The 23763-nt window shown below is 31.3% G+C and overlaps 2 protein-coding genes and 1 non-coding gene across 3 annotated transcripts; all 3 read right to left on the reverse strand.

The window, feature by feature from the left end:
• Nucleotides 1-4262: 4262 nt before the first annotated feature.
• Nucleotides 4263-5591, reverse strand: LOC112771526 (transcription factor bHLH133). The gene is made up of 4 exons (XM_025816295.3): nt 5211-5591; nt 4982-5125; nt 4711-4827; nt 4263-4636 (listed from the first exon to the last, which is right to left on the reverse strand). Exons 1-4 carry the CDS (start codon nt 5367-5369, stop codon nt 4490-4492), a joined length of 567 nt encoding a protein of 188 aa, XP_025672080.1. The 5' UTR covers nt 5370-5591; the 3' UTR covers nt 4263-4489.
• A 2148-nt stretch (nt 5592-7739) lies between these two features.
• On the reverse strand, nt 7740-10903 carry LOC112770661 (peroxisome biogenesis protein 2). Its single transcript, XM_025814992.3, has 8 exons — nt 10400-10903; nt 10185-10298; nt 9915-10068; nt 9659-9795; nt 9445-9545; nt 9236-9353; nt 8347-8513; nt 7740-8189 (listed from the first exon to the last, which is right to left on the reverse strand). The coding sequence occupies exons 1-8, from the start codon at nt 10550-10552 to the stop codon at nt 8075-8077; spliced, it is 1059 nt and encodes a 352-aa protein (XP_025670777.1). The 5' UTR covers nt 10553-10903; the 3' UTR covers nt 7740-8074.
• On the reverse strand, nt 10844-10925 carry TRNAS-CGA (transfer RNA serine (anticodon CGA)). Its single transcript has one exon. It is a non-coding gene; the product is annotated as a tRNA-Ser (tRNA).
• Between the last annotated feature and the right edge of the window lie 12838 nt (nt 10926-23763).

The following is a 23763-nucleotide window of genomic DNA, read 5'->3' on the forward strand; positions in this document are numbered from 1 at the left end:
TCATAATCAAATCACAGATTAACTGATTAACTGATTAATTAACAAACTAAAACCACAATTATAGTAAGTGTTTTATTCTCTGCCAATTTCTTCATCTTCATCGTGCACTTCTCCATCGTATATATCTTCTCCATCAATGTCTGACAACGAGAACATATACTGAGCCACAATTTTGAGAGTTGAATTCCTGCAAGAACCGTTCTAATTCGGATCCTGGCAAACGCGAATTCGGATGGTAAGCTGATTTCATCGGTTTTTTAGTTATTACACTTTATATACCATGTACTCTTTATGTACTCCCATTAAAAAAATTATAATAAAATAGTCTACATCTACTATTGATAAAAGAAAATAATCTAAGTAATATTTCGTGTTGCCGGAAGATGATATTGGAGGTTAGAGATTGGGATTTTGAAGAAAGGTCGAGATCCCTAAATTTATGGAGGAGAATGAACGTTTTGTGACAGTTGGCAGAGGGAATCAGAGAAGGATCTTCCAAGATTCATATAGTCATTATGATTGTTCTTTCTAATCGAAAGCCTAGTCCCTTGCATGTAGAAGAGAATCTGACCAAGAATTACTTCCACGGCCATTTATTAAGGTATGTTTTTTCGGAACAATTTCACCGCACCATGAAAAAAATTTCATGTTCTCAAACTGTGATGTTGATAGTTTAATGAACCAAAAGAAATTAAGAGAGTGATAAAAATAAGTTATTCTCATTATTGAAGAGAATGAAAAATCTATTTAAAGCTATCTGTTTAGTTAACACACTTTATATACTATATACTTTTTATGTACTCCCATTATAAAAAATTATAACAAATAAGCCTACATCTAATCTAAGTAACACTTTGTGTGGTCGGAAGATGATCTTGGAGTTCATCTATTGAGCTTCTTTTCGAGTTCCGCCGCGGTGCTCCCTTCAGATAAGATGCGGCTACTTATTGAGATGGAGATGCAGCAGTGGTTCTTGGATTTCTGCTGCGTTCAGCCATGTTCTAGAAATCTTAAGAAAATTTTAGAAAATCTTAGAAAATTCTAGAAAACTCTAAAAATTCCAAACACAACCTTAATCGGGGTGAGGAGTATACAATTCAAGTATATTTTGCTCCCATTTAAATCGAAAACCTAGTTTACATGAGTTCTAGTGTAGGATACTCTTAAAATCTTCCGATATTACGATTTTAAATAAGTTTATCGATTTTACGAAATTTGTACTAAATCTGACGATTTTATAATTTAAATCTTGTTAAGATTTTACGTTTTACATTTGGTTTTCTAGGGTTATCTAGGTTTTCTAGGATTTTCTAGGGTTATCTAGGTAACTCAAATAGTTCTATGGCCCATTGAACCATTCTACCTGCAATATCCATTTTATGAAGAATTTGCTTCATGGGTTGGTTTGTTCGAACTCTTATTGTGTGTGTCAATTAGCGTTTGTTTTTGGAGACAAAGAATGTTTAAAAAGTGTTTGGAGACAAAGAATGGACACTAAACACATTGTCTTCAAAATAATTTTTTATATTTTTGTGTCCACTCTTAAAATGATGGACACAGTCTTTTTTATGAAATTTTTTTCTCTTTTTATCCAAATATATTTTTTATTATTTTACTATTATCCTTTCTTATTTTTTCTAATTTGAACTCCTTATTTTCCTTTCTTATCTCTGCTTCTTCTTTCTTTCTTTTTTTTCTCAATTCTTCTTTTTGTAGAATTTCTTACTTGGCTGGATAATTTCTTCCCTTTTATATTTTCGTTATTACTTCAATGCCATTTTTATCTTGTTGGTTCATAGACCAATTCTTCTTGTAATCTTCATATACTCCTACGTATTCTCATCCTCTATTAAATTAGTTTGTACTTGATGCGAAAAATTTGAAATTACATGACTATTTTAGTCATTTTATATAATATTTTAGTCTTATTCATGTGTATCCAAACATAATACTAGACATTATATTAGTGTTTTGTACACTGTATTTAAACACAATATACAAAAAATAATTTTTAGTATCTCTATTTTATTATCTTTATCTCAATGTCTTGTTCTATCATGTCTCCAAGTATGGTAGGACATGATCTTTGATGCATGATCTTGCTTCCAGCATCCAGTCTATAATAGGGTTCCTAAACAAAATTAAATTTTGTAATTTAGTCCCTACCATTCAAACAACGTTTGATTTAATAGAATATTTGTCAGTATATTCGCTATTTTTTAATCATGTGAGTTGTACGTGTTTGACAATAAAGACTAATTTGCAATTTTAATAGAAGTATAGAGACCAAATGTATAATAAGTAATTTCCAAAACAGCATACCACCCTTCACCCCATTCCCATCCCACCATCCACCGTCCTAGTTCTACCTTTACATTATCACCAAACCCAACCATCGACCCTCTGCCTCCAACCCTAAATACAACAACGTTCGACTGCTCACAACATTTTTAACAGTGACGGGATCTTCATCATCATCATGCCAATTATGGAGGAGATGGCTGCCGTTGTTGTTGTTGTTACCATCTCAAGTGTTGTCTGGTTTATTATTATTATTCTTGTTATTGTTTTTTGTTGTTACCTCCGATGGTGGAGAAGATGGCGGCTGCAATAAGGACGGTGAAGTTAGAATTAGTGGTGATGGCTGCAGTGACGGAATCAGCCAGGGATGACGCTGTGGTTGGTTGGATATTTAGATTCCCGATTGGGAAGAGGCAGAAATTTGTTGAGACAATTGAAGACCGAAGAATTTTGATTAATTATGTAGGGCTTGAGTCTCAAAGTTCTGCGGGTGACCTTGAAAATTGGATAGCTGAAACAAAGGGACAACATTAAGAGGATGATGATACCTAATTGAAAGAGTGGAAGTATTATTAGTATTATTTGATGATGATGAGTTTTGTGTGAAGTCCAATGTGACAGTTGGTAATGGTGCTGAAGCTGAGAGTGTTGTCATGCTTCAAGAAGTAGAAGAAGTAGAGCACAATAGAAAAATAGCTCTTACTAGGAGGTTCAGGTTCCTGATTCTATCTGCATTTGATATGGAACCTGATAGTAACATGGTGTCAGCTGCTATGGTGGTTGATGTCATGACCATAGCTGTCAGTGAAGAAGGGAGGAAAAGAGGGAAAGAGAAAGGACAATGGAAGAAAAGAAAAAAAAAAAGAAGGAAGATGACATTATGGTAAATGTGCATTTTTTTTTACCGTAAATGTTATTGAGAACCTAATTACAAATTTTAATTTTTTATAGGGATCCAATTATAAACTTTTAAAGTGCGAGGACTAATTTATAATTTCACTAAAAATATAGGGACTAATTATATAATTTAATCTAAAATAAATGTTATTTGGATTACAATATTTAAAATTACATTTAGACAAAAATTATTAAAAAAAAGATATAAATTGATATCATTTAAAATTATATTATTTTAACACTCTTTAATTATAATTTATTTAAAAAAAAATTTAAATTTATGTATTAAAATTTAGTACTCTTCTAGTTATAATTTGTTAGGACTCCTTTTTAATACTCTTCTTTATACTCTTTTTGTTATATTTCCATGTTTCATGCAACGTACTGCTACCATTTGTGTATATATACTAAAACAAACAATGAAGCATAAAGTGCTTATTTGGGTACATTGATTTATATAAAAACAATAGAAGGTGCAAAAATAATTTCTTTGGTTAAACAACTTTTCAAACCTTCTCTTTTGCTACCCAAAAGAATCCTTCATTTTTTAACCATTCAAAGTGCTCTTAAATGAGGGTATGATTTTAAATCAAATAAACTCCACACACAATTAATTAACATTGTTTCAGAGTGTTCCCATAACCATAAAAATAATAAAAGGTAATCACCAGCCACCACCCCATTAGCTTTAAATTCCAAAGTGGGATTAATTAAGATTGATGATGCAAGATGCAGCGTCAGGATGATGAAAGCATGGGAGCGTGAAGAAATGGGGCATGGAAGTACTTGAGTATTTTAATTTAATCGTAAAAAGTGGTCCAAATTATACATTATTCTTATTGAGAGTGATGTTCATGGGCCATATGAATACCCGTTATATCATCTTTTAAGCTTTAATTTTTAGATGAATATAAATAAATAGTAGATTATAGCTACACTATGCATTGTTCATATATATACATATAGCATGAATTTTGTGTGCTTTAATTTCTATTCTTTCATATTTTCGTCTTCATCGGTTGTTCTTGTGTTCCACTACTCTAATATATATTTGAAGATTAGAATGAAAAAGAAAAATAAAACTATCATCATTGAATAACAAATTAAACAAATATATAGTGAACTCAATATGCAATTATTGAATTCCTAACTAGATTAGAGAGATTACTCCATTGCTAGTTTTATATATTCCGATCCCATAACAATAATAATAATAATCATGAACGACATATATGTAGCATCTTGAGCAATCAACCTTTTCTATTCCACAAGGATTCCAAATTAAAAGAGATTAAAATCCGGTGGCAAATGGTGATGGCCAGTAATCGGCAGCATGATGATAATCTTGAGTTCCAACATGTTGGGTGCATGATATTGGAACCAAGCACAAGCCTCTACTCTTTAAGTCCTTTTCCTTATTCTTACTATCTTCTCCATCCTGTTTGATTATTATCCAATCAAACTCTTGCAAGTCATGAAATATATCCAAACATGATGGGTACTTATACTTACAGTTACAGAGTTTGGATTATTGGTGTTGTCCAAATAAGGAGAGGTCAGTGTCTGAATTTGAGAGTGAAGGAATCCTATATATCCAATTGCTTCCAATAGAACGGAAGCTGTGTCAGTCTGCAAATTCATTATTAATACATATCGTCGTGAAATCACTCGTCTCAAAAGTAAGTTTAACTTGACAGAAAGAGATAACATGAATAATTATATCTTTAATACATGTACTGACGTTGGATGGTTCTGGAATAATGAATGTATGTGTTATGTGTACCTTTCCAAATGGAGAAACAAGTTGATGAAGGGATGTGATTCTATCACCAAGCTTCTCCTTTCTCACCTTGATGAGATGTTGTTGGCTTGAAACCCTACCTTTCTTGTTCTTGTTCTTGTTAGTGCTAATTCTACTACTATTACACTACACACATACATGATACATTCCTTTCATTATTCATTTGCATTTGGATGATGTATGTCAAAATGTAATAAATTAAATTACCAACCTTGTAGGATAATGCTGGTGGTGATGGTGGTAGCTTCTTGCTATAAGTGAAATCTAGCATGTTCATCATGTTGATGTGTGAATAGTCATCTTCATACTGATGATGATGATGTTGAGGGATATTATTCCACCAGTTAGGGTTAGGGTTCCCACCCATCATTTTTTGCTGCAATTCAATGAAATACTAGTTACTCATCATCTTGGATCACTTCAACAAACTCAATAATTACTTGCTTTCTCTTTCTTTCTTTTTTTTTTTATTGTTCCTGCTTTTGCTTTTTCATAAAGTAGCACGCAAAAGCTGCTGCCCACTCTATGTCTTTTAATTAAATAAATATTTTTCGAGAAAATACATGTTGCTAAAACCCACATGCATGACCATGAATGTATAGTTATTTTAGTTTTATACTTTTATATATCATTCAATGAATCTGATTCTACACTCACCAAAAGTGACAAGTCATCGTGCATGATGCAAATTTAATTCTAAGTATCAAGTGTAGAAATAGCTTATCCATTAATATTCATTTATGAAATATACATCTCAATAACCATTTAAGAATAAAAAGAAGAGGAGTGATAGGGGTAGCAATTTTTGTGATTTGTAGCCATCAAGTAGTTATTAATGATGTTTTTAATAGTGTGAAATTTTATCTAATGATGTGAGATTATTCATTTTTTTTTACTAATTACATGTTAGCCAAAATTTAATAAAGTTATTGGCTCTTTCAACTTTTCCTAGAAAGAAATTGTTGGGGGCAACACTCCTAAACTATATATTCCAACAAAACACACGCATTACACTCCCACATTCAAGAGTAAATAAATGCACGTTATTCAACCACTTCCTGTTTCCAAAGCGCACTACTCACCATACATTATGAACGACTCTTCTTCTTCTTCCTCCATGAAAACGAGTTTCTGGCCAAATTTAAAGATAATGGAACTTCAGAAATACACCCAAACGGTTACAGGAATTCACCCAAACGATTATAGAAATACACCCAAAGAATTACATAAATACACTCAAAGGATTACAAAACTACACCCAAATAATTTAAGAAATACACCCAAAATTCGTTGAAGTACACCTTATGCATAATTCAAAACTCTTTCTCTTTCTCCTCTTCATCTTCTACTGCTTCTTCTTCTTCAAAAATGATTTCAGAGTTTAATGTCAAAAAATAATGGAAATCGAGAATAACGAAGAAAGAAAATAGAAAGAAAAGCACGTAAATAAAGAAGGAGAAAGAGAAGGCAAGAAACGAAAGAAAAGAAGAAGAAGAAGAAGAGAAAGAGGAAGAAGAACGTGCAGCAAGAAGAAGAAAGTGCAGTGAAAAAAACAATGGAAATCGAGAATAACGAAAAAAGAAAATAAAGAGAAAAGTACGTAAATAAAGAAGGAGAAAGAGAAGGCAAAAAACGAAAGAAAAGAAGAAGAAGAGGAAGAGGAAGAAGAACGTGTAGCAAGAAGAAAAAAAAGGTGCAGTGAAAACGTGCAGTACGGTTCGAAGCGCGTGACTTGTAAAGACTTGTATAAAATTGTTCTTATTAATAACTAGAGATATCTAGATTATTTCTTGTTAACGTGTCACATTAATAATTTTGATATGCATTGCAAAGTATTCCATGTGGTATGATATTAGACGCACATGACCCAGTTAGTTAGATAGTAGAGAGTAGCGAACAAAAATCCAAAAGAGGGAAAACAAAAATGGGTGAGATGCAACAAAAAGAAAATTACATTTCCAAACGCCAAAAAAAGAATAAGAGTAGCACATGGTTGTGTATGTTTGTAAGTACTTTTTGGTTCCCACTGCATACTTTTGTCTATGTCGTCTTTATGCCTTTATTTAGGCCTCACCAAATAACCTTCAAATTGATGTGTAATATAACTGAGACATAAACCCAAAACCTTGAATGGAAGTAAACGATTCTCTCTTTCTATAAATAATATGTTTAGTTTGAGTTCGTAAGAATCTTAATTAAACAGCAAGCAAAAGGGTTAAATGTTACTAATTCAACACATAAGCCGCAAGCTATGACTTATATATATGACTATTGGTCTTCTAATCAAGAATATTCATCAGAAAGTTTGGTGTCTCACCAACAGCTTTGAAGCTAAGTGATATCTACCAATCCCTTTTTATTTGTTTAATGCATGATGCATGGAAACAACAAAAATATAAAGAAAAAGAAAGATTAAAAAGGGTTTGGACCGAATTTGGCAGGATGAATTTTAAAGCTATCAGCATGTAGATAACAATAATTAGAAGGCAAAAGCAATCTTTTTTCATGTAGTTCAACAGTTGGAGTCAAATGGCTCTAGCTGCTGCTACTTTTGATGGACAAGCTTGGCAGGTGGCTTATAGACATTTTACATGGAATGAAGATGACTACTTTGTCCCCTTTTTTTTCCTTATGGTTTTTTGTTTTCCTTTTATCAACGAAGCACCATAGGCCCTTTACATTTTTTTTCTCTTTTTATTAATGGGGCTTGGACTCAAGGGTAAAAAAAGACAAAGCCAAAAAAACAAAAGATGTAAGCTTCCCATTGATATTGCTAATTGCTATCGAGTGATCCTTGTTTCAGTGATGTGAAAGCACAAATAAACTCGGAAGACCACTGGTTTATTGCACTATATGTATGATGACATTGCTGGAAGGGCTCATACACCCCATTCAACCCATGACAATATGATACTAATAAGGAATATGATTCCTTTTGCAAATAAATGTGAATTAATAATGGAGAAAACAGAAGAGGAAAAAGAAAAAAGAATACAGCCACAATTTCAGGCAGTATTTTATATTGCTAATTCTGTATGGAGATATCGGAAGCCTTCTCCCCTTCTCATAATATCATCATTCCGTTGGGGCACCACCATGCCGCTGCATCGCACTAACTGGCTCACTGCACCTCGAACACCTATATGATGGAGCAGCAGCGCATCGCGTCCGAAGACAGTAATAACAGTATCTGCCATAAAAAATAATTATTCTTAGCACTTTCCCTATGATAATAAACTGCTGAATTTGAAGGGTGTTTATAATGATATGAAAAAGATCAACTTTCCACAACCATAAGTTTGATTAAATTAATGTCCTTAACTAAGACATTTTAGAGATTCATTCACCTATGCTGACAAGGAATTGCAACAAAAGGAATAGTTGGAGTAGCCCGGCAAATGGGACATAGTGTGTCGTCCTCAGCTGAACTTGAAGATTTGTCCTTAGAAAATGGTCGAAAGAGATTTCTAACAGACGATGAGTTAAGAAGAGGAAGAAGCAGCAACAACATTTCCTGCCATCAGAGCATGGCATAAACACCAAAGCGTTGACAAATGAGGAACAAGACAGGCTCACGAATTGATTTTTTAGCAAATCCAGAAGCATTTAAAAATAAAAATAAAAAACCCTTTGCATTATTAATTTATTATGCACGAAATATAGTATAAGTACTTTGTACACTACCAATGTAAGTTTCCATCTTATAGTCCGTAAAGACTGTGACCCTTGTGTATGTTAACTTACTATATCATGAAATCTATTCAATTGACAATTGATTTTTGCTGTGCTATAAAAAAAACCCAAAGGTATGCAGCAACAATTTTGTAAACGGGAATAATTACATGATAATTTGTAAGTAAATTCATAGAATTTTCCGCATCACAAAACAATAAATACTTTCTGAGATTAATTCATTTCATAGTAGACTTGTTCGAAATCTTTGACTCAGTTAACATCACACCTCAAAAACAGAACAAAGACTGGGCATTTAACTTGTGAAAACTTTCTAATATTCTTAAGAAAACAGAGTTATATCATATGAAAAATTGGAAAATAGAAATCGGCACCCTTTTGATTGATCTAGTATGGTCCAATCAGCTAGCAATCCACATCTTTCACATTAATTTGTCTCAATTCTCAAATATAGAAATCAAAAGAAAAAATCACATTTATGATTTAACATGCAATATCCAACCAAAAATGGAGAATAAAATTGAAGGAAACAAGAAAAGGTACCGAGAATTCATTCCAAACTAGTTGTCGGTTCATATACTCAAAGCTAACTGCGCGATTCATATTCGGGCTCCCATATACAAGCCTTGCTCTTAAGGCTCTTTCAATAAGATTTCTATACCTGCTTCACAATAACACACAATAAGATAAGATGCAGATTACTCGTCATCTCATCCTATGGGACGCAATTGTCCAGTTCTTGAAATAATTACCTTCCAGTACAAAGAAAAATCAACAAGTTTCCAAATGAAGCAGCTCTATAAATTCCTTCTACGCGTTGTAGCAAGATCCATATACGCTGTGCTAATGATCTCTGAAAAAAAAAAACATAAATTAGATTCATTCCAATAGACTTCCATCTGCAGGTTTACAGAACAAGATTTCAGTGAGGCCCCAAAAAGACCATTAAACACAAAAAATCTATACCTGCTCAGTATCACCCCATCTTCGAAAAGCAGAGAAAGATTGTAGACGAGCCCAAATATACTGACCACCAACAGTGGCAATACAATACCAAAGTTTCTGAGCTACAGTGAGTCCTGGTCCCTCCAAACCAGTTCTAACTGTGAACAAAAGTATCATAAAATAAGCATTATAAGAAGTTTTCCAAGGATGAACATCTTATCAGAGCAAATTGAGCATAATATCAGGGAAAATGCACACAAATGAAAGTACATGTTACCTTTTTGTCTGGATTCGGTTGCGCGCTCATTCCTGTACCTGAGATTCATGAGAGCAATCCCTGGAGTAGGCTTATCTACCCAAATTGAGAAGCGCCAAATAAGGAACTCAAGGAAAGCATCAAGCTCGGCCTCATACTGAAATAACATTCCTGGCTAATCCCAAGCAAAGACAAAAACAACACAGGAATGAAGAAAACTCTGAAATACGTTACAAGAAGCTCGAACATTTGCAGCAAAAAATGAAGTAAAAAGGAAAGGCAAAAGCTTACCTTCATTAAAGAGAAGACTTTAACAAGCTGCTCTTTCAACATGGCGGACATTTCCACATCCAATCTTGCAGCATCAACCTGGTTAACTCTCGATATCGTAATCGGAATCGTAGACTGCAGCAAAAATCAGCGCGATTACGAATTGAAGAAGAAAAGTTGAGATTGATAAGGGCGAAAGCAAACCCTAATGAATTGAAAGGGAGCTGAGAGCTAACCTGAGGAGAGTGGGAGAGAGAGGGCCAGAGAGGGAGAAAGGAATTGTATGTGTGAATCCAAGCATCTTGTGGCGGCGCTGATGATGATTCTGTTGGAGCAGTGGTTCCAGCAACGGCAGCGCCGCCACTCGAGGACGGTGGCTCTCTGTCCATTCACCGCACCGAATAGTAACAGATAGATATATGATTATGATTATGTATATCCAATCCAAGCTAACAGTGTTAACAACAAGTTGAAGATTTTAGGAATATAAGATTACGATTCATTCTTCACCACTCTCAACTCTACTTTCTACTTTCTAGCTGCTTCCGTTCCGTTGCTTCAACCAACACAGAACGGTTATCAAAACCAATTCCCCAACTTGCTACTTGCTTCAACCAAAGCAGCTCAAGAAAGGTCCTTTTGGTCTTTTTCTTCTAAGAAAAAGTATACTAAAAAATAAACGTCGACAGCAGGATTCGAACCTGCGCAGGCAAAGCCCAACAGATTTCGAGTCTGTCTCCTTAACCACTCGGACATATCGACCATTTATTCTCTACGTTTCGTACAATGCATTTTAGTGTGAATATATTAGTGTTTGCTTAAAACCCTGTGAAGCCCAATTGTAGTGTGTATGAAAAGCCCATAGTTTTGAGTTGCTGCCGAAGATTACTGGGCTTACCATGTCCAATACAAGCTAAAATCATAGAATAACACTTGATACCAAAAAAAAAACAGAGAGAAAAGCTTGAAAAATGGCTCTACTACTGTGCCACCTAATCAAGTAATTGATTATTTTGTTGGAACAAAATAAATCCAACTTAATTGAGTATTAACTTGAAATTATTTTAGTACCACCTTAGTCCATGTGATATTCTGCGGATCTATTGGTTCATTCCTCCCATTAATTAGTTGCCACCATTACCCAAAACACTAAAAATGATTAAGATCATGATACTTTAATCCCATTTTGAGAAAAATCATGTTATTTTTCCATTTACTGGGGTGTGCTGAAATTACACACATGTCAAAGTTTCCATTCTCAATTTACTATTTGGTATGATTAGATTAACATCATTACCTTTAAATTCAATGATTGTGTAAATGGCATAATTTTGCTACTATATAGTAAGATAAGAAATTAAAGTAAAAAAGGATGATAATAAGATAATGTAGTGTCCATAAGGCGAGGCATGTACACATAATAATTGCAACTTTTGAAAGGCTTTTGGGCATGAAAAGATTCCAAACGTACACACATAAGTTCCACTCAGAAATAGGGTTGTCGCTGTAAATATATATAGCACTCTACTTAGGAGGCTGCTGGCAGGGAAATTAAGAGTGTAGTGCGTTTGGTTGGTGGAGAGAAAGAAAGAGAGTGACATGAATGAATGAATGAATGAATGATTATAGAGTTGAACTTGTTCACAAGTTATCACTGGTGGTGTGATGGCTAAAAGCGCAGTATACGGGTCTTCCATCCATCAACCATGACTAAAGTCTATACCGCATATTCTTTAATTTGTACCAAAACACATGGATTCTACTTTGGAAAAACAAATCAAGAAAAGTAGTAAAAGGGAACACAACACATACAATACTAAGGTAGCGTTTGTTTTGAGGTACTGAGAGACTGAGATTTAATATTATGTTTGTTGGTTCAGATATTGGTACTAAAATTCTTGTCTCTGTAGTACTTCCAAAAAGTAAGAACACAGAGGACTAAAATTTTTAGAAATGAAGACTAAAACTTTAATAACATTTTATACCTAAAATATCCTCATTTCAATTAATTAATTTCAATTTTACCCTTGTACAAATTAAATTAGAGTTTCATTCTTGTTTCAATTTCTATCTCCCAGTTTGCACCAAACAAAATATTGAGATTTATTTCAATTTCTATCTTTTAGTCTCTGTCTCTCAGTCTCAGTCTTTCTGTCTCTGTCTCTCTACCAAACACTACCTAATAGTAGTAAACAATTATTTATATCATTTTATTTTTTGCTTAACAAGAGAATATATATATATATATATATATATATATATATTCAACTTGTCTTAAATTTATTTTCCCTAATTAAGTGACTTGATGACTAAAAAAGTTATTAAGGTTTTCTTTTTATTCAAACTATTAATTAACACATGAAAATAATAACTGAATGTTAGCTAGCTTCAACTACAAACTCTTCTTTAATCCTTTTTTATCTTTTTATCTCCGGTGAAATATATCCATAATTCACTTTTTATCTCCGGTGAATATATATATATATATATATATATATATTGGTGCTTCCACAATAAGTTTAATTTGACTTGCTATCTTCAAAAATAGATTGGTCTCCTTCTTTGATACACAAGAGAGAGAGAGAGAGGAATAATTATCCATTCGGATTAAGTATAGTAATCAATACAAGAATATATACATGAACATCTTATATATATATGATTCATTAAGATCCTAATTAATTTGTTAGTGATTTGAAGTATCATATATATATAGTAGGTTTCTTAAAACTTTTAAATACGCCTACCTCGTGAGATTTTGGAAATAATGCACCACTACACAAACTAATAGCATACATGATTATGGTTTATGAATCTTCTTCATCGATCATGTATAGTGGCATAGTGCTCAAAGCTATAACTTTATGTAATATAAAAAAGCTGCTTATTATTTCACATTGTTATTCGACCGGTTAATTGAATATATATTATCAAAATGATGCTTTGTGATGACTAAGTCGTGAGATATCCAAATTTCTTGGGCATATATAAAAAGGAAAAGTATAATTAAATAATTTTTAATTAACTAATTTTAAAGAATAACTGTAATTAATAATTAATAATTTTATATTTTTTTAAATAATTATTAATTAATAATAATTAATTAGTATAAAATGCAGTTAAAAATATTTGTTGATTTATTGTTGGCTAGATCTCTGAAATTGATATAAAAACTGTTGAGGGTCAATTATTTGGCATCGTTTAGTCTAAATCTCTTTGGTCGCTATCACCTTACAATTATATTCTATCTACTTGTTTATTTCTGCTTCATGAATTAGCCCACAAATTAAATAACCAGACAAGGAAATATCAAGAATAATATTATTAATGCATGCGGGTGCGAGGTGTGATCACCAAAACTATATAGAGCTGCATGTTAATATAGATATTAAAAATAATGATGTGCATAAATTAGCTTTTTTGACCTGTTCAACATTACATTTCTCTTAAATAATGCTATTTTTATAGTATAAAATATAAATTTTTATTGTTTACTTATTTTTTTTATCAATTGTTTCTAATACAATAATTAAAAAGATATATATAAGAAAAAATGCATACATAGAAGTAGTGCATATGATGCTGTTTAAAAATTAAAGTTGGAGTGGGCACACAAGAATTTGTGTTTTTATATCTACCATAAAATTCTTTTTTAATTTGTTGAATCTACTTATCCACGTATATATAAAGAGATCCATGGAAGTAAAAGTGAAGTAACAGATAAATTTGAGAATGCATGGTGAGATAAGTAGATACGTGAACAAGCTAAAGTATGTAGGAGAAACAAGAAAATTCATAGGCTTATTTTGCATGTTGTATTTAACAAGTCACCTAAGATTTTCTCGAATTATATTATTAATAATTTAATTAATATTTAATTTAATTTGGCTGAAGTTTTAAGGAATAAATAAAGTTTTTTTTTTTTTTTTGTGAAGATCAAACGAATTTTCTATTTTCATAATTTGAAAATATATGAAACTACTAATTATTATAAGAGACCAAAATATTCACTGCCTTAACAATCAAAGAACAAAGAGAATCCTCTTTTCGAGTGAAAGAGAGTTGCATTTGACATTGTTTATGCACTTAACATTCTCACTGTAGCAATGGTGGACGGCAAAAGGGTCCCATTACCCTTCACACTTGGCTTGAAAAAAAAAACACGTAAAATAAGTAAAAATAATTAATTATGTTAAGTGTAATTATTAAAATTAATTATTAATATAAAATATATGTTACAAATTAAAATATAAATATATATTAAAAATAAATTTAACTATATATATATTTATACATGGGTAAAGTATATTTTTTGTCTCTAAAATTTGACAAAAGTTTCAAAAATACCCTTAAGTTTTATTTTTTGTTTCAATTTTGTCCAAAAAATTTTCGATTTACATCAAATATAATCCTGATGGCTAATTTTTCAAAAAATTTAAGACCAATTCAACAACAATTTCATAAGAACAACTTTTAACACAAGCAAATCAAGCATAATTTTTATGCATTATTGTTAGATTGGTCTTAAATTTTTTGAAAAATTTAGCCGTCGAGGATATATTTGATGCAAATCGAAAACTTTTAAGACAAAATTGAAACAAAATAAAATTTAGGAATATTTTTAAAATTTTTATCAAACTTCAAAGATAAAAAATATACTTTACCCTTTATACATAAATATATTAATAACTGATTTTAACGACCGATTTTAGTAAATAATATTTTTAAAACAGAAAATAAACTCTCTAATAAGGTAAGTGGATTAGAGAATCACATACTATCACCAAAGGAGCTGAGGAAAAAAACATCACAATAGATAGATAATAGTGAATCTTTCACTGGAATAGCCCCACTATTTTTCTTTTCTTATTCTTGGTATACCATTGTGGATCTTATTTCTTATATATGTCAATTATAGTGCCACTTGGAATGCTCCTTACCATAGTCAATTAAAACGGCTATGTGGTTTCTTTTTCCTTCTTTATTCTTTTCTTTTTCCATATAATTTTCATCTTTAGGTTATTTATTCTAATGATGATATATATTAAATAATCTCCAAATATTGTCATTTAATTTTGTATTGGAAAAAAAAAGTAAAAAGTGAAAGAAGAAAAGTGAAGAAAAGAATTGCCATGACTACTATTAATACTTTTTTCAAGGCTAATTAATTAACTTGCCGGCCACTATCACACTTTGTCCACCTATCAAGAGTTTAGAGCACAGATTAAAGAGTAAATAGGAAAATTCATTTATGAAAAGAGCACTTAGTTTTTAAATTGATTTATAAAAGATTTTTTAATTAAATTTATTTTTTAAAAATTTTAAAAACGGTTACATTAATCTTCTCATTATATTCGTCTTTTTTTAATATTAATATGATAAATTTATAAAATTATATCGAATTAATTTTAAATTTAAAAAAATTTTAAAACATTAAAATTTCTTAATTTAGAGTTGATTTAATTTAATTTTATAAATTTTTTATATTAAAAGCTAATAAAATTTTGAGGTGAGTTCTGTGGTGTCATTTTACTTGTCATATGAACAATTCTAACGCTATCATCAATATAAGGAAGTAACGAAAAATTTACTAATACTATTAACTTAAAATCTTTATTGAAGGATTAATTTAATAACAAAAATATTATATTTAAATACTAATTTAAAAAATAAATAATTTTTTAGAGATGAATTTGATCATTTACTTGCAGATTAAATATAGTTTTTAACACATTAAAAAATTAATGTGCTTAAATAATGTAAAACAGGTCTAAATATATTAACTTTAAAATATATAAAAAAAATAATATTAATCGATAGTTATTTTTAAAACATAAGGATTATTGGTTATTGTACTGTTACTGCATGTCATTATTAGACATTAATTTTTCGTCCTTTACTCAGAAACTTGTAAATATAGTTTCAGCAATAATAAATTGCTCAATTATCACTCAAAACTCAAAAGTAGTAGAAATTAAAAAGATGTATGTAGATTATAGAGGCAGTTTCAGAAAACATGATGAAATTATGGTTGCCGAAAAAAGCAAGGAGTACCGACACAATGAACATTATTATACATGCAATAATTAATGCTACTTATTAACAATGAACATTGAAAAATAAAATAAAATGAAGTGATTGCGGCCGAAATTGAATTTTGACTTTGGATAGTTAGCTTATTACCAATTCTAATTGTAGCAAAATTATCTCATCTAAAGTTATGGCATAAATAGAAAGTCTGATGTTTGCTTTGTTTGGCCAAATAATTTTGAATAGTTTTGTTATTAAGTATCGGTAATGCTAGAGAGATAAAAAAAAATTTGTCAAAATCACTACAAGAAAAGAGAGCTATTTTAATATGATTTTTTTAACAATCATAGTTAAGTGTAAAAATTAATATATATTTTTGATAAATATCACAAATATTAAAATTTTTATATTTTTTTATTTATAATTTGATTGTAGAAAATTATTCCTCAATTTTGACACTCATTTGTTTTTAACATATTCTATTATTCTTTTTTTCGTTGAGCTCCGTCAATTTTGGCATCACACTGCTCTCAATTTGGGATCATACTACTCATTCTTCATCTTTAAAATCTCAGTTTATTCTTCAGTTTCAAGATCTCATCTCATTCTTTGTTAAAATTTTTTTGTTGAGAATTTTTTATGGTCAATAAATGTCAAAATAAATAGTATTTTTGACGGTTAATAAGTATCACAAAAAATATATTCTCAAATTTTTCTAACAAATTATTTTTTATGGCCAATATTTATCAAAATAAGATTTAAACTTTTTTTACAATTATTTATATATTAAAAATATTAATTTTGACAAAACTTTTATTAACATATTTTCATAGTTAAAATAGTATCAAAATTTATTTTTTTAACGAATTTTAATTTTTTTGACACATAATAATCTTTAAAAATAGTCTATATTATTGACAATTAATAAATATTAAATAAGATAAATTATGATTATTTATGGTTAATTTTCTTTCATTACCAAACATTTTTTATTAAGTACAAGTGTGCACTGTGCACATACTAAGAAGAATGTTTGGAAATTTATGAAAGTAGTTTCCGCTCTCAACTATGCTGGTAACGAGTCGTTTTGTTATTTAATTTGCTAATTAAAGGCATAAGATTATGAAAGGGCTATGGTGGTTCAATGAGCAGTCTTAACTGCTTTTATTGTGATAGTGATGTTACATGTACTCTTGTTTGTATCAAACTATATATATGTTGTTGACTAATGAAAAAAAAAAAAAGGATAACAATATTTTCTAGTTAAATTTTATGATGACTTTGAAGCTAGCAAGCTGAATTTACATGATTTATGGCGCACAGTTTTTGACGTTCAGTCATATATACATGCATATATAACAAATAATATAAGTATGTAGCAGTATAAAGCTGGATCTATTAGTATTAATTAGTTGTGTTTTGCATCAAATAACGCTAAGTATGTGTTAGGCCAAATGTTATATAGAGTGATTGGTAAACGTTTGTAAATTTATTTTTATTATAATTACATTTATTATATAATATTTTTTCACAAGTATCATTCGATTCAAAAGAGACTATTGATAAGTTACTATGTACATATTACTACGTTTGTTTCTAAGAACAGGACAGGATAAGATATTGATGGACAAAGAAACACAAAATTTTGTGTTCTTGTATTCTGTTTAGTGATAAACTAGAACAAATTATTAATATCTAATTTATTCTCATTTTTTTTATTTAAAAAATTTGAGATGAAAAATATAATAATAAAAAAATATAATTATGAAAAATTAACAAAAAGAATGAAAAATAAGATGTGTCCCTTGTTAGTGTTTTCGTGTCCTTTCTGTCATGATGGACACAAAATATACTAATCTAGTGTTTCTAGACACACTGTCTTTATCTATGTCTCTTCTGTCAAATATAATTTTATGTTTCAGTGTCCATATCTCAGTGTCTCTATAAACAAATACAGTCTATAAGACAGAATTTAAGCTCCTGATATTTGTTCGAACAAATAATTAAACTAGCAACTCGATGAATGCAAATCAGTTATTTTTACTGTATAATCCAAAAACCGAAGAATGCATATTAATTATTCTGATGTAATTAATTGTAAAGTGATAATAAGTAGCTATAGAAGTGGTAAAATTTAGGAAAATTAAGTGTGAATTAGTAATTACATTAACGAGGAACATAGTGATGAATGAATGAACTTAATATAGCCTTTTTGATTAGTTATTAGGTCATGAGATACATTATGATGATGCATGTATATAGAGATGAGAGATATAAATTAAAAGGGGGAGGATTTAGTTGCATTTGATGAATAAAAGTGTGCCAGCGAAGTTCTAAGAACACTTTAGAGAAGGCGTGGGGAGCAATAAGGGACAGGATGGTCCATGCATGTTAAAGTCACTAAGTTGTTATTGTCATCATAATCTATCCTCAAAATCCATCATTCCACCTAAAAACAAAACCTCATTAAAGATTTCTCTGATTGCAACCCAGCAACCATGACCCACCCTTTCTTTTTTATCATATCACCACCCTCATTACATATTTATATATATCATCCTCCAAGCTAATAATATAATATATAAAAGTTATTTTCTTCGCTAACATATTCATCTAACGTTTAATAACTAAGTATGAGGAAGGGAAGGGGGGAGATCAGAGCTAGCAATATATAGTTTTTACAAATTTTTGTTCATTGTTTTTAAAGAAATTAAAGAAATCACAACATATGTATTTCAAATTGTCGTGCATGCTTATATATATCACACATTTTTTCCTACGTTAAACTTGAAGAAATTAAAGAAGGACGGCTAACAATATAACTTAAATTGATTAAGTGATGATTAATTTATTTATTCAGTTAAATAAATATTGAGAATTCGAATATTAATTTATGTATGAAATTGAGAGTGATTCGATATTTAATGGTTTAAAAGTGAAACATACTCCTTTTTGTGAGTATCAATTTGTTTTTTTAAAGTGCATTAAAAGATTTTTCAATCGAACAAAAATTTAAAGAAATCTAAAAATACAAATAAAAGATTTTGAAAATAAATTGACTGAATTAAAAATGATCTGCATTGAATTTAAATTAAACAACAAAATGTCTTCGATTTGATCAAAAGGCTTTCGAAATGGAAAGCAAAAATACTAGAATATAAAGTTTAAACAGAGAAATTAAATGTTGCTGAAAAAATAAACTTGCAAGAAAAGTAAAGTTTGCAAAAAACGTAAATAAAATAGTAAAAACAGTGGAAGGAACTCTACAGAAAAACAACTCGAATGTACACTCAGTAAGTCACTAGGATATGAGTGTGCTTTAGTATTTTCTAAAGCAAAGTTCCAACCCTTATTCCTAAGTTTTCTCCTATTTATAAGAATCTTCAACCAATCAAATCAAAATGTAACCTCCACTTACATTAATCCATCAGTAACCGTTTCTGCTCTTTTAATTTTGCTTGACATGGGCAATGGCCAGAAGTAACATTCGAAACTTGAATTCTTCGATTAAACACATTGAACAGCTTGTTGACTAATTGTGACAGTCTGACTCTTGCTCTACACTCTCTGCCATGAACCTCCTCAATACAGACCTTTTCTTTTAAGACACATGCTTACTGGTCCTCAAATCCAACCTCTCTTCGAAATTAATTATTTTTGACTAATCGTATGTAATAATTTATTCATCAAAAACAAAAATTTAAATAGAATTTAGATGTATCTAAATACTAATTCGTTGGGTTAGAAATAACTACTATGAATCCATGATATATATGTTATGACGAGTTAAGTCTTAGAGTGATCCCTGAAGTTACACTTGTGCTTCATAGTAGTCCTTGAATTTAATAGTTACCCATATTAGTCCTTGAAGTTGTACTCTGAGACTCAGTCTCGTCCTTTCGGCACATTCCCTCCAACTGGCGTTACCGAAAAGCCGATTTAGACAACAGGGTGACACGCTGGCGACACTAACGGCTAGCTGATGTGTATAAGTAAACTTTGTTGAGTCAATTTGGTCCCTAATTTGAAGTTAAAAAACCCTAATTCCCAAATTTGAAGATCAATCTCCAGTGCCCTTTCTCTTCTGATCTCTTCCCTTTGATTCTCTTCAGCATCTTCATAGCCAGACGGCAATGGCTAGCGCGAGCAACGCAGCTGGGAGCTCGAACAGCCCACGATCGTTTTGGAAGCATTATGAGAAGAATGAACAAAAACAGGGATTCGCGTTTGCCAAAATAGTGTAGGTGTGGGTCGAGACCAGTGCTGCGATGGTCAACGATGGATTCTAATCTAGGGAGACCGTTCGTGGGTTGCCCAAACTACAATGTAAGTGGTTGTTGTTGTTGTTTGCTGTAATTCTGGATATAAACTTGGTTGATTCACTTTCTTGGGTGCAAACTGTAGGTAAACTTGGTTGATTCACTTTCTTGGGTGCAGATTGTAGGTAAGAGGTGGTGTGGATTGTTTCTGTGGGTAGATAAAATTCTTGAAGAAGATGTGATAACATGTGATGGTAAAACAAGCCCTTCAATTGACAATGAAAAATGAAAGATGAAGATTGCTTGAAAACTTAAAAGATTAGAGTCTGAAGTTAGGGTTCTAAAAGTGGGTGGAGTTTTGGTGTTTGTATTTATACTGCTAATTACAGTAGCTGTTCTTCTCTTAAAGTTAGATAGGCAATTTGGCCAATTGTATCTGGCAAAAAATAAATGACATGCATATGTTATTCCTGTAGTTGTATCTGTCAGTTTGTTTAAAAGAAATACAAATTAAAGTGTTTGACACTGTTGTGCTTGCATATTTTGAAAATTGAAGAAACAATATGAACTACTAATATATTCATCCAAAATATAATTCTTGTAAATAAAATGGAAATAGACAGTGTTTGGAATGCATCTTAATTGCATATATGAGGATAAAATAAAACTAAAAATCTGACATAGATCAATTCAAGAAAGTCATAATTCATGTTTCATGATGTAGAAAATACATCCAAAATAAGATATTATAAAGTCAGAACAATAGTCACCAAGTAATCAGAGTTGTCAAAACATAAGTCTGATAAGTTTCTAACACTAAAATCTCCAACACTGAGATCCTAATTAAGAAAGCATACAAAGTAAATTCCTTCACCAAAACAGACAAACAAAAACACCATCTGTCCCTAAAGATAATAATCTAAGTCATTCATTCTTGGTTCTGGGTGGCTTGAATCCAAGACTAGGCACAAATCTCATTATGCTTGCTGGTTGAGTGCTTGCTGGTAGAATGCTTGCAGATGGAGTGCTGGTTGGTTGGATGGTAGCAGCTGGTGTGCTTGAGTTGTAGACCTTGCACACTCCCAAAGTAAACCTCTAAGCTAATTATTCTTTCACTGTTTGTTGAAGTTCCTCTATAAATGCCAAACACAGAATTTGTGATGGACATTTGGGAACATATCCTGAACTGCATGGATAAGTCCCTGCATAACCAAAAATGCCAATACAAAAGTTTATAATTGAGCCTCAAAAAGGTCCCTCGTGTTGTATTAATGAACTCAGAATGGTCCCTAAAGTTGTGTAAGTGACATCACATTGGTCCCTCAACAGAATAAACAGATACTACCCGTATATAACAACCATCAACTATGTAGCATCCAGTTTATACAACAACTACTCAATTGTTCTAAATAGCAGTAAACAGATTTACTACTCAACACACATATATAACAATAAACAACAATAATTAAGATATCTAACAATAAACAACAGTAAAAGGATTTACTACTCAGCAATTATATCACATAATCTTTGATTACTACCATTAATTTTGGTGGTGGATTGGGCTTAGTATTAGGAGTAGCCGTGGTTTGTGCCATTGTTTTTGGTGGTGGGGTGAGATTAGTAGTAGGAGTAGCAGTAGGTGTTGCCATTTTTTTTTATGGTGATTTGAAATTACTAATAGAAGTTGCAGTAGGTTAAGTCTTATGTTTTAGTCCTGAAATACCTTTACTAGCAGGCTTAGTTGTGGGGATTATTGTTGGAGTAGGAATGGTGGTGTGTATTGATTCTGAAATTGGAATTAGTGGTAATGTGGTGAGAATTATTTTGGAGCTAGTGGTGTGAATTGGCTCTAATATTGGAGTTGATGGTGATGTGGTGAAAATTGTATTGGTTGTGACATTGATGGTGGGGTATGGATGTGGAATAAGGTCTTGTAGCACTATTAACTCCTTGTCTTTGGATGATGATGGTTCTGCTTCCTCATTAAACACAAGTTCAGAGACTCCATGTTCATAGTACACATGGATAACTTCCTTGTTCTTCTGAGCTAGGTAACACATCTCCATGAACTCTTTGTCATGTGTCATAGCTCTAAGACCAGTTTGCAATGATCTATTAGGCACCAGCCACCAACAGTGAATCACATTGTCATACCCAATGTTCTTGTAGTAGTCTTGGACAAAAAATACATCCAGTGTGTCTATGTCAATTCTCGGCAACTCAGAAATCTGTCCACCATTATAATTCACACTTCCATCACGCTCTGTAATAAATGACCCTCCATAGTGAAATATGATGATAATCAAAAGATCATTTATCTGCAATTTATAAACAAAATTTCATGATCAAACTTATCATCTTCAACCACATTAACAAATTGAAAACTTCACAACTAAAACATAAAATCATGTTTACTCCTGTAAATGCAGTAAACCCTATAACAGATAAGAAACATGTTTTCACCATGACAAACAACCCTTATCCAATCAACAATTTCATTAGTCTAACTACTCAGAAAGCTAGTTGCGATCAAACCCTAGCAAACATTGTGAAACACAAACATGCATACCTACACATTACACTCCAAAAAATTGTTTCTAACTATTAAAGATATTAAACTAACGACAATAACAAAAAACAGAGCACACCTATTATCACATAATTTTTTTTCTTTTTTTTTTCTTTATCTCTTTCAGAAAAATCAGCATTCAATACAGTCTTTGTCTGATGCAAATGACGAAATCGATCCTCTAGAGCAGTTGTGTTCCAACGAAATCGCTGCAATTACAACAATCACACCACCGCCATTAATGAGTATAGGGGAGAAGAAAAGACTCTGTTTATGTTGTATTTTGAGAGGGGGAAGACAATACGTTACATTAATGTTTGAGAGAGGATTCTTCAAAAGCAAGTTTGGAGTGAAACGACGGCGTTTTAGAGCATTTACGCGCCACTAGCAATATTATACGTCGTTTTAGCGTCGCCAATGTGTCACCCTGTTGTTCATATCAACTTTCCGATAACACCAGCTATAGAGAATGTGCCGGAAGGATGATACTGAGTTCCAGAGTGTAACTTCATGGACTAATATGAATAACTATTAAATTCAAAAACTACTATAAAATACGAGTAGAACTTCAAAAACCACTTTGAAACTTATCTCATATTATGACCTATTATACAACTAGTTAATAATTACTCCGTCTTATATGTATATGAAGGTAAAATGGCGGAACTACCATATATATGCATGGATACATAGGTGGGGACAGAAGTGATTGCAATGCATTGTACCAAGGGCGTTATTG

The sequence above is a fragment of the Arachis hypogaea genome, chromosome 18, assembly GCF_003086295.3.
Source record: "Arachis hypogaea cultivar Tifrunner chromosome 18, arahy.Tifrunner.gnm2.J5K5, whole genome shotgun sequence".
Lineage (NCBI taxonomy): Eukaryota > Viridiplantae > Streptophyta > Magnoliopsida > Fabales > Fabaceae > Arachis > Arachis hypogaea.